Below are 18,402 nucleotides of genomic sequence, written 5' to 3'. Positions count from 1 at the left end.
CGATAGCGATTGTAACCTTGGCTAGGCCGGCGAGTCTCTAAATCCAGGCCTGGACACAAAAAAGTAGTGAAGTGTATTTACTTAATCAATAATCATGAATGTCTAATATTCAGCGTAGGTATACAATGCGCGCGTGTAAACATGTCAAATACCTAAGTTTTAGCTTAACAAATGAGGGCAAGAGGCTACGTGATCCGTGGCCTCAATTGTCTAGTCTAGTAGATTATGTGAAATTGCAGAATTGCATACATATTAGTAAGTACTTGAACTATTTTTCTCAAATATAAATAAATAAATATTAGGACATTTTTTACACAAATTGACACAGTCCCTCGGTAAGCTCAAGGAGGCTTGAAATATGTTTTTATTTCTACTTCCTTTTCTTTCAATTTAAACACCACTTCTGGCTAGCTTAACACCGTACTTCTTGTGGAAAATCTCTGCAGGTTTATTAGTTTATAATATTGATTGAGCTTTTTAATTTGCCATTGCGTTCAATTAAATAGGTACGCTTTTCTGCCTGTACATAGGTATTATGTTTGTTTGTTTTGTCGATAGATGTAGAGACTGTACATTTATCTTGGATTCAATTCTTTCGCCTTTACTTGGCAGTTAAAAGTTTTATTGATCGTAATCATCCATTTAACTAGTGTTTAAAACGGCAGAATTTTTGCTGTGAACGCCGTAGAATGCTCTATCGATGATATTTATCATCATCAGATGCTGGCTCTCACTTTCACTTTTATTGATATCTGGTTGAAAAACTGTTAAGGCTAATATTATTCCAAACTGTAGTAGGTAGGTACTAAATTAAGCCTAAATCCACTACTTTCTTGTAAAAGCCGCCATCTACGGTCGAGTTACCGCCTCACCTGTTCAACGTATTCGCGAATTCAAATTTAGAAAGTTAACTTTTTTATTCCATCACAAGTTGAACAAGGTTCGAGTGGCCAGTCGCGGGTTGTGTGCCAGTGTGTACACACGCACCAGCCTCCTAAAGGTTCCTCACGAGTGCACTCACGCCCGATTCGCGCGTCTATACGTGATTTAATTAACCTAAGGATTTTCATAGACACGGTAAGTTTTTTGTTTACTTTTTTTATTAAGCACTTGAACTAATTGTTTACGTTGTTATTATAACTGTAAAAAGACACGTCGTATCGTCTTTATAGAATTTTAGTCACGTAAGCGAAATGCCGATGCCGCTAATTTTGCAAGAGCGTCCTGTCCTATTTAAAGTGCAGGGAGGGAGGTCGATTGATAATTGATCCCGTCTATTAATTCAAGATACCGTCACTCAATTTATCACTTCTCTGCTTAAGCATTAATGGGTAATGTCAGTTCCTGTATTACACCTTTTTTTGCATTTCATAAAATCTCAGTATTCAACGTGAATACTAACTGTGAAACGCTGAGCGGTATATGGTAGAATATAGTAAAATAGTAAAGTTACCTCGCGTGACATCTTAACGGTGAGAAAGTAAGCAAACTGAATGAATGACGCGACTTTCGTAATAATGTACGTTTATTTAAGTTTTTAGACACTTCATCTGCCCACATGCGTGTCATTCTTACGTGTATATCATTCATTTGTAGGCATAATTACTATAAACATAATTATAGGTCTAATATAGGTACTTATTACCTACATTACGATTTATGAACCTCTTACTAAGTAAGATTAGTATAAAGTTATGTTACTGCATAAATAAAATAGCCAAACCAAATACACATTAAACAAGTACCTATGTATAATTTGGGTGTAAGTAACGATGCTACCTATGGATGGTAGATACGAACGTGTTTTTAAGGTTAGCAACGCTTTGGCTTCTATGATGTTGCTTATGTCCATGGGCGACGACGACCGCTTCTCATCAGGCGGTTCGTCTGCTCGTTTGCTGACTATCACATATTTTTTTTAATTTGTTAATAGAATAATTTACAACATAACTAAATTAAATGCAGTCCACGTCCAAAATTGTAAAACAGGAAAGTACCGTAAACCGGGGTTACTTTGATTTGCGGGTCGACTTTGATAACAACTTCCCTCCGCTACTAAAGTGCTTGTTTTAACGAATTGAAAAATACCTTCGCAGTTATTTTTTCTTTTTTGGCAATACTGATAGTTGCTTAACCGCGTAGTAATCGGATGCGAGTGTAATTATTAATATTTCGTGTAGAAAATAAATATTAATGGCGGGTACGCTTTTCTACCTGGTTTTCTTGGTTGAAAAACTTTGACTGTATTTGTGCCAAATGTATTAAACATGTAATTTTATAGTGTCTTAGGTTAATCAGTGTTTATTCGTGAGTTTATAAAAAAATACCCGAATTCGACAACCTACACATGCGCACGTAGCCGGGGAATCCATGGGTCGGGGTGTCTTTGGTCACTTCTACGTGGTGAAATTGATCAAAATATTAAAGTTACACCATGAATTATTTTGGCAGCTTACGATTTTTTAATGTATATTTTTCAATAGTTATATAATAAATAAGTATCGTTTGAGTCAGTGCAAGAGGAAGAGGATGTAAAATTATAAGTTTGTATGTAGGAGTTGATCTTCGGAACTGCTTATCTGATTTAAAACATTATTTTACCCTTTTTTATTGTAGGTAATTAACTTTCTGGGTGGAAATTGGCTATATTTTATCCTGCGGCTTTGATTTAGGTTTTTTATCATACGTGCATGAGGCCACCAGCCCACCAGGGTATTAATTCTACAATAAATAATAATGCATATTCTTTTATAGAAACAATGCCAGAGATTACAAAAAAAAATCGAGACTACAAAAAATACCAAGAAGATCAACTCAATGATGCACTTGAAAAAATAGTGGCGGGCTTAAAATCTATTCGTGCGCCATGGAAAGCATACAATATTTTATATAGAACTTTATACAATAAGTATAAAGGCAACATATCAAAGGCACATACCAAATTTACTGAAACGGAAAAGCTTGCAATTCAAAAATCTGTTGCTAAGTGCGATGATAAGTTAAACCCCTACGTTATTTATAGTAAATGATCTAATAAGCGCTTAAAGTGATTAATTTGTATCATTTGGTATGTTATCAAAGTAACCCCACACCTTAAAAATATATATAACTTAAAAAGTACTTAACAAATTTTTATTTTTTTATTTTTTACGGGCTTATTAGCGGGTCTACTTTAGATTGTCAGCAAAAAAAGTAGTGGTTTCAAAGTAACCCCATTCTCAATATAACTTTGATCACGTTGTTTTTATTTTTTTTCTGAAAAAATTATAAGTCGTAATTTTTTTTTATTTGGCAGGCTGAAAGAAGAGAAAAAACCGATTATTATATTTTTATTTCATATTTTTACGTATATTAGGATCGTCAAAAACTGGTCCCAAACTCTAAAATTGATCAAAGTATCCCCGGTTTACGGTAGCGACAATGCATTTCGTCCGGTCAGTGGCCCACAGGCCCGGCCGAGTGTAAATTGTATAGTCCAGTCAGGGCCGTCTTAAACTATGCTGGGGCCCTTGGGCACATTAGAATTTGGGGCCCTTTTATTTATTTATTTATTTATTTATTTGCATAGGGAAACAAACAGCATATAATTACACATATAGTTAAAATAATTAAGTTAATACAATTGCCAGAACAGTTTCCACTTGTGGGTAACACAATTATTGCTCTGAGAGAAGTAGCATGCACTTATATAAATTAACAAGGCAATTACAAACTAAACCTAAAGATTATACAATTAATGACAAAGGACTACAATGAATACCAAATGACAAGACTACAATTAATGACAAAATGTATGGAACAAGTTAATTAATTACAACATTCAAGAAGAAGAAGCGTTTTATACAGATTTGCTGCATTAAAAGTTAGTGATCATTGTTTGATAATTATTTATTATTATTATCATTTGTTTTGTTTTTTGTGGAACTTTCCAAGAAAAAGAAAGCTAATCAAACTAAAATTTTTCTACTATGATCTTCTATTTATTATGGGTAATCAAATATACTGTTAATGTCTGTCCTTCGGGGCCCCCTGAGGATGGGGTCCCTGGGCACGGGCCCTGTGTGCCCTTTTTATGGTAAAGACGGTACTGAGTCCAGTTCAAAAATATCTACACAATCACAATTATGCACATTAAGCCATCATAATAAGTAAACATAAGAGAGACGTTTTTATGATGACTTACTCAAAATTCATGCACACTCATTTAATGATACATGGCCCAATCGTATTCTCTTTTAAAATGACAAGAGTATTTTTATAATAATGTGTTTTGTGGAGTTGTCTTCATCATTATGTAGATTGTATAATTGCATACCTACATTTATTCAAAATAATAATTGAGTCAAAGTTACGCAATTTAATTGGATTAAATTAAGCAGTTGATGCGTGTCTTTTAATTACGATAATAATATTAAAAGTTAAATGGGCCAAAGAACCCATAGAAAAATATTTACCGAAACTGTGTGCGTTGCTTGAAGGTAAGATATTTAAATGCTGATAAAATTAATGGTGTCAAACGATATCCGCTTACGTATTATTACCACTTGCACTTAGTATGGAATCATAAATATATTAATTTTAAATGTATGGTACGTATTATTGGTATTCATTTAAAAATAACTTTTAGACGTTTAAGGGTTTTACGGCAAGTTTTTATATAAAAAATATATGATTAGTTACTAGTTACGTATTTAAAAAACGGACCAAGTTCGAGTCGGACTCGCGTACGAAGGGTTTCGTACCATTACGCATAAAACGACATAAAACCACGTTTTTTGTATGGGAGCCCCACTTAAACATTTATTTTATTTTGTTTTTAGTATTTGCTGTTATAGCGGCAACAAAAATACATCATCGGTAAAAATTTCAACTGTCTAGCTATCACGGTTCTCGAGTTATAGCCTGGAGACAGACAGACAGACGGACGGACAGACGGACAGCGGAGTCCTAGTAATAGGGTCCCGTTTTTACCCTTTGGATACGGCACCCTAAAAGTAACGTACGATTTTACTATAATGTAAAGCAGGTACTTAATTGGAACCTAAAACTTAAAAGATAAAATGAACAACGTCATCATCATGTCATTTCGTAGACAAAGGCCTCCCCCAAGGATCTCCACAATGACTGATTGTGCGGTGGGCACAAAATGTTGCTCTCTCGAGACATCATGTACCAACCCTTATCGTTATCCGCCAATACAATAGGCCCGTTCAGAGGTTAAACATGTTAACTTCTTCTTGTCTTGTTATTGCTAATGATGAGGATTTGATACGACCCGCACTGCACCTCGCCCCTTTCATTTTCCAATCTCTAGGGCTTGTTTAAACCAGGGCTCGGAACCGGTATTGAAATACCTGTTAATATAGTTCCCAAACCGTTATATTATTTCGTTCATTAAAAAACCGGTTAATTGATGGAACGCGACCTAAAAAAATACGTTCTCTCTCCTAACCAGTAAGAAGAGTGAACTGAATTTTATGGTTCACAAGGAACGATATAATACCGGTTACGCTTGGCTTTCGGAGACTCTCGGTTAAACTCGTTGTCATACGTGTGAGATAGCAAGCATACTTATACGTTCTATCTCGCTTCGATATTTTCAATTTAACTGGTTAATTTCATTCCTTAATACAACAACAGTTCTTTAACCGGTAACCGCAAAAGGAAACGAAATCATTTTCGTTCCCGGGTGAATGAACGAAACCGGTTTGAAAAATAAAACGGTTCCCGAGCCCTGGTTTAAACCCATCTTTTGACGACCGACCGACGACAGACTATGACGGTCTGGCTGGCCTAGTGGGTAGTGACCCTGCCTGTGAAGCCGATGGTCCTGGGTTCTAATCCCAGTAAGGGCATTAATTTGTGTGATGACAGAGATATTTGTTCCTGAGTCATGGTTGTTTTCTATGTAGGTACTTAAGTATTTATATATTATATATATCGATGTCTGAGTACCCACAACACAAGCCTTCTTGAGCTTACTGTGGGACTTGGTCAATCTGTGTAAGAATGTCCTATAGGTTATATTTATTAATTTATTTATTTATCTTTGAATAAACTGCATAAATGCGTATAGTTTATATTGGTATTAAATTTTCTTTTTAAAATAAGACCCCTAGTTTGTGTCAGGATCATCTAGCCGGAAACGTTGGCCCTTTGGCAAGAAGTGTAAGCACACGCGACAGTGTCCTCAAATTAGGGCATCTAGACGATATTATCAGTGGTCACGAAACTACCACCAGTTGCTGACCGGACAATGTCATCATTTGCATGTGCAAGAAAAACAAACTGTTCAGTAATCTATTATGCGGTATCGTATGAATCAAGTTTAGAAAACTGTCCAAAAATCTGTTATACCTAGAAGAAGAAGAAAGACATTTATTGTAAAAAACATTCTACACACAGCGCCACTTCAGTTACTTACAAAAAGAACTTACTCACTAAACACTTAAAGCTAGATACAAGGTAATTGTTAAAGTAAATGTTACACAAAAAAAAATAGACAAGTCCACCAGCAGCGTGAAAAAGCAAAGAAAAGGAGTAAGGTAACTATGGTTACACTGATATGATATCACTTAATGCAACACTCTCGTCGTGCTTTAGTATTTAACTAGCGACCCGACCCGGCTTCGCACGGGTTAACAAATTATACACAATCTTTCCTTAAGAATTACTCTATCTATAGATGAAATTCCGCATGAAAATCTGTTCAGGAGTTTTTGAGTTTATCGCGAACATATTTACAAACACAAACAGACAGACGCGGCGGGGGTTGTTTTATAAGATGTATATAGTGATTCTTGTTACGGATCCCAAGTTCACAAGTCACAATACGCTGGTCGGCCCGAGAATCACGTCTCCCGCGCTCGCTATCAATGTCTGTCAGTACACGGCTAGGTCGGAGCCTCGGAATCTGTGCCGATGATAAGGTCCGACCGGTGACCCACTGGAGGTAGATTTATTGACATCGATCGCTCACTCATTCATAAGAAAATGCTTTCGCTCGAACAAGAGGCGCAATAAATTATTGCTATCTATTCTGATTATTGATGATTTGTTGGCATATTATAATGAGGCGTAGTAATTTTTTATTTTGTATAAGTGTTATTAAAATGTTGTAAGCAAGAATCTTGGTCTTCAAGGTAAAGTATCTTAATAAATCATCAGATCAGAAACAAAAATATTACGGAAACACCTTGGAGGTAACTTCTTTCAAACAAAAACAAGTAGTTATTTTTTATTTTGTTTAAGTGTTGTTAAAATATTGTAAGCAAGAATCTTGGTCTTCAAGTTAAAGTATCTTAATAAATGTATCCCGTTTTGCTGCGACTTCTGTTAAATTTTCACTTATTTTTGATCAAAGCAAAACTATAAATAAGTTGGTACCTATTGTCTGGCAAACCATATTATTAAACGGTATTTTGGCAGATGTAGGTACTTATCGCGCCTACATTTGTCAACATTTACCTACATTTGCTTCCTTTTGAAGACATTTAGTTTCGCAGCCTATATTTAATAAAAAAATGTTACTTTTGCATCAGTTGAGACTAGGGCCAATCAGTGGTCAGACTGTTATAAAAAAAATAAACGCTGTTGCCGAAATACAAGCCTACAGCGGTTGTTCGCAAACGGGTCCATATTTGCATGTTAATAAAATCGGAGCTGAACGAAATTTAGCAGTTGATATGTCAGTATCCAGTTAGAACCATCTTCGTATCGTGGTCATTATGATAATTACTCTCGCCGATCGCGTAACCTGATGTAACGTAGGCGCGGTGCGTGAGTCTAGTCACGCAGCGACTTCAATTTTAAAACTGTGCGATTGGGTGGACATCAGGCGATTACGGGTTCGGGCGTATATTTGCTCTTCGCAAAAAACCGGATTGTTGTGCTCACATTATATGTTCGGGACCCGGCTGGCTTGGATTTTCTTGCCGAAAGGCGAAAAGGTTACATTTTTTAGGGTTTCGAAAGACACAACCCCTAAGTCTACGGTTTCTCTATAACAATTTATTAAAATTAGTAGGTGTTTTGAATATGTCGTGAGGATACTAAATTATGAAAATGATAGGCATTATTCGCATATTTTTTACAACATTATTTTTTATAATTATTTGGTGCTTTTTGAACATCTGAATATATGATTGTATTGTTTGTTATTACCTATTCATCATTCGCTTGCTCTTAGCCCATTCATTTGCGCCGGTGTCGCATGTAGAAAAAGTCTTCCACACTTCTCTGTCGCCCGTTATCTTATGATTCACTTGTTTGATTAATTACTTATATTTTTTTCTGAAATATGCATTTAAATACAAAAAATTTATTAATTCATTATTATACACGTCAAAAACACAGAAATACAATGTCAAAAATTATACAATTAATAATAAATACATACCTAAAAACTAAGAAATAAGCAATTAATTCTAAAACAATAATATACAAATTAATTAACATATGTAAATCATTAATTCGATGTGAGTTTTTTGGCCGTTGTATCTAAAGCACCTTTTAAAGTTTATTTCAACCTCACGTGCTTAATTATTTACTAGATATATCATATTTATTTAAAGTAATTGATTCAAGGCCCAATGTGCCCTTGTACCAAATAACATTACTAACTTTGCAGCAACTAAAATTACTACAGCCTAAGCACTTCCCTCACCATGAGTTCTACGTGGCCTTAAAGGCCCGTGCACACCGGCCTGCGTGTGCGCTAAAATGTTGGAGCCGCACACACACACGTCACGCAAGCGGTGTGCCGTCTCTCATAAGGATCTGTATACTACAATGCCGCACGCACACGTGCACGTCACGCACACGCAGCCGGTGTGCACAGGCCTTTAACGCTAGCGACTGCGTCAATTCAAACGCACTGCATCTCGCCTGCACCAATGTCAGCACGAGGGAGATGCATTGAGAGTTAGTTTACGCAATCGCTAGCGAATATGTTCATTTTAATCTCATGGTAAGGGTACAAGTGCCGTTGCAATTATATAACAAAGGGAAATGATAAAAAATTCCGGGATAAAGTTTGTCTTATGAGAGGCTTATTATTAAGATAACTGATAACTGGATCCCCACAATTGTGCGTTAGAGGGAGCAAGCGATATTGCTATCTCGTTCCGCTATATAGCTGCGTCCTTTACTCTTATCTTGATCTATACGATATCCCAGTATGTGTACCGGGCATCGCATTACTACATTTTTCAACTAAGCTATGAACATATTGTCACTATCATATTATTAACTAAACATCGGCTAAGATAGAAAAGAGATACTTATACAGTCGTGAGTCATCTGTCGTAGAATGCTTTGCCTTTGACCCATATGAATGCGTAAAGACCTAAAGACGCGTTTACCTATATACTTGACTGACCACTTGCCGTTGTTGAGGTACCGGCGCGTGCGCAGGTTGCGCTTTCTCATAGAAAGCGAGTTATGTCAGATCATTACGCGGCTGCAAATAAAGGCCGATCTTAATTGTACAATGCGATGATTATACGTTAAATCATATCTTATCATTTATTCAGTAATAATCATACATTGTCATTGGCGCTTAAAAAAAGGAGTCTATGTTTAATGCCTTATCCCTTTGTAGGTTAATTAACCTACAAAGGGCTAGCTAGCTAGGGCTACGAGCATGTGACACTGCCGGCCGGTGCAAGAATGCGTCGAGTAAAGGTTTACACTTTTGCACTTTACTTAAAGGCGAAAAATATTAACATACCTTTGACAATGCCTTTGATTTCTTCGCATTGTCAGACTACCTCGTACCTGCCCTGCCCCGATCAAGTGTACCATTTATCTGGCCTAAAATAATATCTTGGAGACCGCTAAATTATTGTTTCCGAAGAAAAAGCCCATATTTCATGGCATGCTGTAGAGTGCCGTGCCGTTCCGAGTGGATTGTACTTATGGTCTGTATCTTTAGGTATTTAAATAAAAATAAACAAACAATTTGTAAATTTTCGGGTAGTTATAATATTTATTGGCTAACCGACCAATTACAAAACCGCCTGGATCAGGCACTGAACGACCTGACTTTAACCTACATTATTTGATCGTGTAATGTTTTCATCTACCCTCAACTGACTTAAGGAGCCATTTGAGGGTAGATTTTGTTTACTTTTATTTAAATACCTAAAGATACAGAGTATAATGTTAACGAAGGTCCATCTACTCTTAATCGGAATATCATTCCATAATAAATGTCTTCGCCTGTACTTGTCCTAATTAGTGAAAGAAGTTAAGGCGTATCCAGACTAGTAAATTTTTCGCCAATCTGATTAAATTGCCCGATCGAATCAGGACGTGCGGACGCAAACGCCAATTTGGTTCGCCGAATTCAACCGCCGATAATGACCGATATTACCGATAAAATTTGGTGCGGACGCAAGAATACCAATTTGTGACGCCAGTATTTTCGTTCATTTTTTCAATTTAGAGGGCTCTGTAATATCACCATAAATCTAAAATTGGTGATTAAATTGGAGATTGACGCCAATTTCATTTCTGATCAAGTCGGTCGATTTGATCATCCCGTCTGGATACAGCTTAATTCGTGAAAGAAGTTACACTGCGCAGTGCATGTGTTCCGCTCCGCCGCCGCCGTAACCCACTCTGAATTCGGCAAACGATTCCCAACCAGTTATTGCGCACGAGTGTACGCAACACGGATATTTATCGAGTTTTATATGCCTTTGTAAACCTAAACGAGGAAAACTCCAGAGTGCCTATAAAGATGGGTTTAAAGGTGCAAGGATGCTATAAACGGAGATATAACAATTCTGCTGTTACCTATGGTCATGTGACAAATGATGAACCAAAGAATGGTTTACAATACCCTTCTCTTAATCTTATTTTTATCGTTATCGCAGAATAGTTGTGTTAAAAGAAGTCGGGAAAGCCAAGTTAAGGTGAAGTGATAAATTAGAGTACATAACATTAATGTGGCCCCTTTTAAGTAGACAGAACATTGTAATTTCTTGTATTTTATTATTAGGTATAACTCGACTGCGCTAAGTACCATGAAAATGAAAACTTTGTTTCGCCTAAGTATATCGAACTATGTTAGCACAATAAGAAAAAACCGGACAAGTGCGAGTCGGACTCGCCCACCGAGGGTTCCGTAGTTTTTAGTATTTGTTGTTATAGCGGCAACAGAAATACATCATCTGTGAAAATTTCAACTGCCTAGCTATCACGGTTCATGAGATACAGCCCGCTGACAGACGGACGGACGGACAGCGGAGTCTTAGTAATAGGGTCCCGCGTTTTTACCCTTTGGGTACGGAACCCTAAAAACTCAAAAACATTTTTTTTGTATTAGTGTGAGGTCCTGGCAGGGTCGCCATATGAGGATTAAGACAAACAACTGCTTGCTATGATATTGGTATAATGCGCCGCAAATAATACATGTGTACCCTTAGGTATATGTATACTCTAACACTGCATATGTATGGGTAAAGCACACACTACATTAAGATCGAGAGAGCTCGAAATTCTGAGTAGAAATATATGTTATTTCTAACATAAAAATTACAGATAAAATTACATTTGAGTCGCTTAACTGCAAACTCGGGTAAATCCATCTGTCAGATTAAGCGATTTTGGTATTAAGAAAAAGTAATAGGGTAGATATTTGCTGAGAGGGTCGAATGGATTTACCCGAGTTTGAAATTAAGCGACACATTTAAGACAAGTGGCATTTTTTAAATAAATTCTCAACAGAGTGAATAATAATTATTTTATAGGTAGGTACAATGACAAGATCCCTTTAGACATTTATTTTTAGATCCATAATTCATCAATACTACCTACTACAAAACTGCAGCACCTAATTAATACGAGTGACTATGAAAAACAGCTAAGTAACAATAAAGCTGCAATATGCAATTATGAGTTGTAGGTAATTAAGTATGCACAATGCAAGGTGGGCCAGCCGAGTCATGGCATTCTTTATTGTAATGCTTAACCTTATGGCACCGAATACGCGTTGGCACGTAGCTATATAATATTTACACGTAAATTGACTGTATAGTCAGTCTTACAAATAGACTTTAAGAATGTGTGCTTTGCACAAAATCTATAGCGCATATGACGTCTACCCTTTGTTAAGTCATTCTCGAATGGGGCCGGTGTGTAGGGACAGATGCCACGAAAATTGACGTGATGATGGAAATATATTGTACAGGATTAAACTTTTGTTTGGCTTTTTCTATAAACGATTGTTACTTGGCTGGGCCCCCTCTGATACTCTACTCTATGGGCACTCAGATTCCAATGTCATGGGTGTAAGCAAACTTTCTTGAAACCATGAAGGTTACATCGGAAGATCAGCGCTGGAAGCCACCAGCAACATGCTGAGATGGGGCCATTTCGTGGCACTTTAATCTTATTTTGTGTTTTTTATATAATGTATTGTACCGACTGTTTGTGCTTACGAATAAATCAATTCTATTCTATTCAATTCTACATTGACAGCGTACCTGCTCACCTGTACTGGTATACTAAGCTTATCCTCTAGCGTCCCACGGTCATAATACTCATAAATCACAATACTAGTACAAATTACCTCCAATTAAAATCATTATTTAAATGGAACAGAGTTGCTTTTGTTTGCTTTCGTTCGGTTTTAAAACGAATTCAATTCTATTTTCTAATACCATTGATTCAAATTTGACTGCCAATTTTGAGCTGCCAATTTTGAGCTGCTATAGAGGTTATAGCTGTCGTAGTGCAGTGGTGGGGGTGATTACTCAGGCAGACTAAGCGTTCTTGACGTCCAACATAAGCCACTCCTTAAACTTAAAATTATAAATTCCTAGTAATTTCCACTAGTCAATCAAACAATATTATCTGTCGAACAACCGGAAAATCGGATGTTTCTGCTTTACTCCTAATTTGTATTAGGAGGGAAAAATATTCAGTGCGAAATTGAGCGTTTCCTCGGCGAACAGGACGCTATCGAAGGACTCAGGAACAAGCCTTATCGATTTCTTGTGAGATTTAGTTTAAGGACGCACTTAATGGGCACAATCATGCAGAACATAGTTTTGTTGATCGCACCCGTTGGTGTTTGCCGTCGAAACTTGGAATGACGCGGTGGCCAGATTTATAGAAATTACAATAGATAGATAATCCAAACATACCTATGCCCTGGCCCAGGCTCGAACATCTCACAATTTTATTTAGGAAGTACCTAGTAGGTATATTTAATATAATACGTAAGTTGTCTGGCATAAAATTATAAGTCAATTATCAAATCTAGAGACTTATGTCGGTGGGTTAAGATTAAATTTTGTGTAAGCATAGGTTTTAAGACTGCCCCTATTGAATTTACGAGCAGGAAACCGCTTTGTTTATACTTTCTCGTGCCTTTCTCTGATAATGCATCCTGTTCTTGAGTAATGTGAGCCAAGTTACGTGATGCTGTGAGATCCTTCAATCTGTCCTACTTTTGTTTATGGTCATTTGCTTCGTGAGACGCGCACTAGTCAAGTATTAAAATGGCTATAAATATTATAGTGATGGCTATAAATAGTAACCATTTGCCCGGTTTGCAAATTTAAATTATGATACGACACAAAATCCCTACTGTAAATATGTCATTTCTAAAGACCTTTCTTTAGATTAGGTAGACAGGTAGGTATCTTATATTTTTCTTCTTGCTGTTATGTTGTTCTAGTTATTTTGTTTCTTTTTTATTGTTGTACGTTTGTTTTTAATCTTCTCCTACCCTAAGGTTGTTTGGAAGAAAGGAGCCCTGTTGCTGCCTTTATTTACATTGTAAATCTGAATTAATCTGTTATTAATTAGTGGTGCAATTAAGAATTATATTTGTTTCAGAAGGTGGCGTGAGGGCACGCTTCCAAGATGGCGGCGACCAAGTACTCGCACCCCTTCATGCAGGGGCTGAAGTCGCTGCCCCAGGAGTATGAAGAGGAGATACAGCAGATCAGAGAGTGGTAAGTACGATCATTGCATCAAGTAGTTACAGACCGGTACCTGTAGTTAAACAACCTTTCTCACAGATCAGGAGCGAAATTTAAAATTCGATCTGGTTTTAACATCACTTGCAGCTGTAACAGGCGTCACAATATGTAATATAGGGATGTCCAAATGGGTTTATTTGTATCCGGTAATTAATTAATACCAATACGAAGAATGTTTAAGTATCTTTTATTGTATTTAGAAATGATAAGAGTAAGTACATCCTGCTATATTACTTACATAGTATGCTGTCTATATCCCAAGAGAAATTTGGGAAATGGAGCAGACAGAGTCATGCAGTGCATTACTCTCGCGCCAATAAGAGTAGGTACCTATAATTAGGATGATGACACATGTTGAATTTTATAACAAAACCATGTTAAATAGATAAAATTTAATATTATTTTTATCTTGACGCGTCACGATTGGATACCCGTTTAGTTAGGGGCGGGGCGTTTCGTGAGTAGATTACGATTGTGACTTTGATTGTCATTTCTGACTTTTGTATTAAGTACTTCAATGTCATGGGTCCCATCCCATTTGATCCTCAAAACAAACCGGATTGACTGATACCATTAGATAATAGGTACATTACCTTGTTATAATTATCCTATTATAAGTTAGCAAGGTGCACAGCGAACGATATAAAAATAGATAAATTAGGAACTTAAAATTAAAATCAGGCAACAAGGCTCATATTACAAATATCTTACAGACTAACATAATAGATGCATTTTATAAACTTAAACTAAACACTATTTAGGCGAGAAAACGGCGTGGCTCCGTTGAATCGTCTGGTGGTCCTGTGTGTGTAAAGATTGAACATGGTAGAATGTTTCATAACAATATCCTATTTTCAGCCAATAGGAAATTTTAGACAGTGAATCTAAGGAAGCATTGCAACGCATCCACTGCGCCAATTTACACAACACAATTAGTTGAATGTTATTGATTTCAGCATGAATTGGACCGTGAAGTAATTACGTACAAGACACAATTGTTTCTTTATACGTATACTTACGCGCCAAATTCACCTGTTATCCCCTAGTCATCATTACGAGTAATATATCAATTTAAGGTACTCAAGATAAAAAAATATTCAATTAATCCAATTTTGTATTTTATTTACACCCATACAGATGGTAGACGCAGATTTCAAAGGCCACGGTATCAAAATAATTAATACTTATCTTTAACCAGATTTAATGATCTTCACCCGTGTTCATCTAATATCAAATCAAATCCCACCGACAATTAAATTAATTCGAACCTGTGTTTTATAGCTCAATTAATAAGTAGGTTAGAGGGTTATTAGTTGGCATTAATTTGGTGGATCGCGATACCAATGCACTATTATTATATTAGTATGTAATTAATTGCATGTAACCTGATTCTTACATACAAATAAAACATTGAACATGAGCAATGCATTATTAGTAAGATACTATTTTACTAAATTAATGTTTTGCTAAATAAATGTATGGTTTAAGGCGCATCCAGACGGGGAAATTTTTTCGCCAATCTGATTAAATTGTCCGATCAAATCAGGCCGTGCGGACGCAAACGCCAATTTGGATCGCCGAATTCAACCGCCGATTATGACCGATATTACCGATAAAATGGGGTGCGGACGCAAGAATACCAATTTGTGACGCTAGTATTCGCGTTTGGGGGCATTTTTTAAATTTAGAGCGCTCAAGTATCACCATAAATTTAAAATTGGTGAAAGTGGCCAAATTGGCGTTTGCGTCCGCACCACCTGATTTGATCGGACAATTTAATCAGATTGGCGAAAAATTGTTCTCGTCTGGACAGGCCTTTAGGAATCACAGGAATCCGCTACAAAAAAGCGGCTTCCATACAATCTTTCGATGACAAAAACTATTATACATGCAAAGAAAATAGAGAGAGTACCTAAAAGTTTAGTACCTATATAAAATTTCTACTCGCTCTGATTTCTTTGTATTTAAATTTCTAGCAACGAACGACAAATAATTAATAGACGCAATAACCCCATAGTTGCATTTAAACCGGACTTTACCCTATTTTATTTCGGTTCTCTAGGACCTCTAGGTATTGGTATAATAACAGTAGTTTTCTGAACTTATTTCACGTATAAATAAAAAAACCGGACAAGTGCGAGTCGGACTCACCCACTGAGGGTTCCGTACTTTTTAGTATTTGTTGTTATAGCGGCAATAGAAATACATCATCTGTGAAAATTTCAACTGTCTAGCTATCACGGTTCATGAGATACAGCCCGGTGACAGACAGACAGACGGACAGAGGAGTCTATGTCTTTGTCTTTTTTTGTTATCTATCAAAAAAAAAACTATCAAAAAACAGATTATCTATCTATCTTTGTAGGTAATAGGGTTCCGTTTTTACCCTTTGGGTACGGAACCCTAAAAATTGTAAAATATATAGTAGCAGAGGAGACGTTATTCTACCACAAATGCTTGTATTACTTACTTATCATAAATTTCCTTGTTGACGAGTTAGGAATAGAATAGATCCAAAAATAACGTGATGTTTTTGCTCGTCACAAAAAACTTATATGCTATAAAATTTACTCCAGAAATAGTTCCTTGACTTGAGTAGGTACTTTGAGTAGCAGGCATATATATACTCGCACATTGACAATTTGACACAAAAACGTCGGATATGTGATATGTCGAGTATTAATTAAGTTTGTGTCATGGTATAATAATATACTCCGCCTGGTACTCCATTCCCGTCTTTTCTAGGTCACCTAACTGACACGGGCCTACGTCATCATGCGACAGCGCTATATGATAATATGCGATAGCGCTATATATAGCGGCCATGTTGTTGTGACGTAGGCCCGTGTCACTCTGGGAATGGAAGACCATGTTTTATTAGACTATGGTTTGTGTGAAAAGAACTGGTTAACTCAGTGACTCACCGGCGGCGGCGGTGAGAGTGTAGCTGGGTAAGTGGACAAAGTGAAGAAACGTCATGTCATATGGGTTACCTTGTTTTTCTTGTTTGAATTTGTTTGAATCTCAACTACTGCAAAAATATCCCACCTATAAGGCTGCGTAAAAATAGCTTTTATAATAGCAGGCTCTTAACTTTGCGATATTTAGGAAGGTACAGGAAAAAAAAAGACGCGAATGAATTAACCATACGATAAAATATTGTATGACTCGGATATACAGGGTGTAATCGTTAAGTGTAGCCAGGCGATAAATCCGTAATATAACAGATATCAGAAAACTTCAAATTGATATCGAAAGTGCGTTACCCAATGAGTAAAATTACATTAATAACTTTTTTAAATAAAAGCAGAAATAACCCAAACATTAACTTCAAACCCTCCCATACATTTAGTACGCCGTTCGTTTAAAAAGACTAGTTTACGGTCTAGTCATTTCCACCAGCGATCTTATTGCCAAAAATGAAAAAAAAAAACTTGGAAGTTAGGCATAGAGGTTAGGTTAGTTAGGTAGGTGCATAATAAAAAATAAGAGGGGGCAATTAACCACAAGCACACACATGTTTACAATATTGGCTATGCAGGTATGTATCCCATGATTGTTAAATAAATAACTTTTAAGGCGATAATACTATCGAACTGTCTTGCATATAACTAATACAAATATTGAAGATAAGTACTTCCATAATTGACGCCTTGATTGTTTTATAGGTTTTCTGCTTAGCTGTCGGCTATAATTGCTACAGGACAATTATTATGAGTACTTTACTCAATACTATCCTGTCATAGTAGCCTAGTACTAGTATCCTAAGCACACACACACACACAAACTCGGTTCTCCATACCAACGTAGTTACGCTCTCATTTAAGAACGACTAGCTAGATTGCTCTGAAACTTTTTACTTTACAATAGGATAAGTATCTATGCCTGTAATTAGTTTATGTCATTGACGTATATATATCTATGGACTGGACTTACGGGCACTAAAATGGGTCTAGTGTTACTCACGAATTCCAGCCAATCTAACGCAACTAGTTGCGGCCAATAGCGCGCGTGATGCGAACTCATCAACCAATCGCGTTGTACCGGTGTCACACCGCTGTACTGGCCCCTGTCATGCCTCATTATTATTGCCCGTAAAGCAAGTCCTTAGATATCTATGTCAATGGTTTATGTAGCTTCAGATACCATAGTTTAAAAATACCGCGAATTTCTGTTTTTCATATAATACTTGTTTTTGCTCTACCTATTTCGTTTGTTTTATAAGCTTTTTTTGTAAAACTTTATTGCAAAGATATAAAGTCCACCGATGGTCAGTTACAAATGTTGCTGTTATAGTAGACGCAAACCAAACTGACGTCTGGGGTCGTAAAACTTCTCATTCCCACTCACGTGGCCGTAGGCAGGGTGAGAGAGATAGTGAAATGGCTCCGGTCGTCAGTTTGAT

At 36.6% G+C, this 18,402-nt stretch overlaps 1 protein-coding gene across 2 annotated transcripts in view; it reads left to right on the top strand.

Annotated features, from left to right (window-relative positions):
* The first annotated feature begins 924 nt into the window (after positions 1-924).
* Positions 925-18,402, top strand: part of LOC134800240 (clavesin-1-like) — a 34,070-nt gene continuing 16,592 nt past the window's right edge. Inside the window, exons 1-2 of one of the 2 annotated variants that reach the window (XM_063772745.1) lie at positions 925-1,077; positions 13,852-13,970. In XM_063772745.1, coding sequence (XP_063628815.1) covers positions 13,879-13,970 — 92 coding nt within the window. In that variant the 5' untranslated portion in view covers positions 925-1,077; positions 13,852-13,878. The remainder of the gene's footprint in view (positions 1,078-13,851; positions 13,971-18,402) is intronic. The other variant, XM_063772746.1, reaches the window with a different exon arrangement.

Source organism: Cydia splendana, chromosome 19 (assembly GCF_910591565.1).
Source record: "Cydia splendana chromosome 19, ilCydSple1.2, whole genome shotgun sequence".
Taxonomy (NCBI): domain Eukaryota; kingdom Metazoa; phylum Arthropoda; class Insecta; order Lepidoptera; family Tortricidae; genus Cydia; species Cydia splendana.
This window is presented reverse-complemented; position numbering and strand designations above follow the sequence as displayed.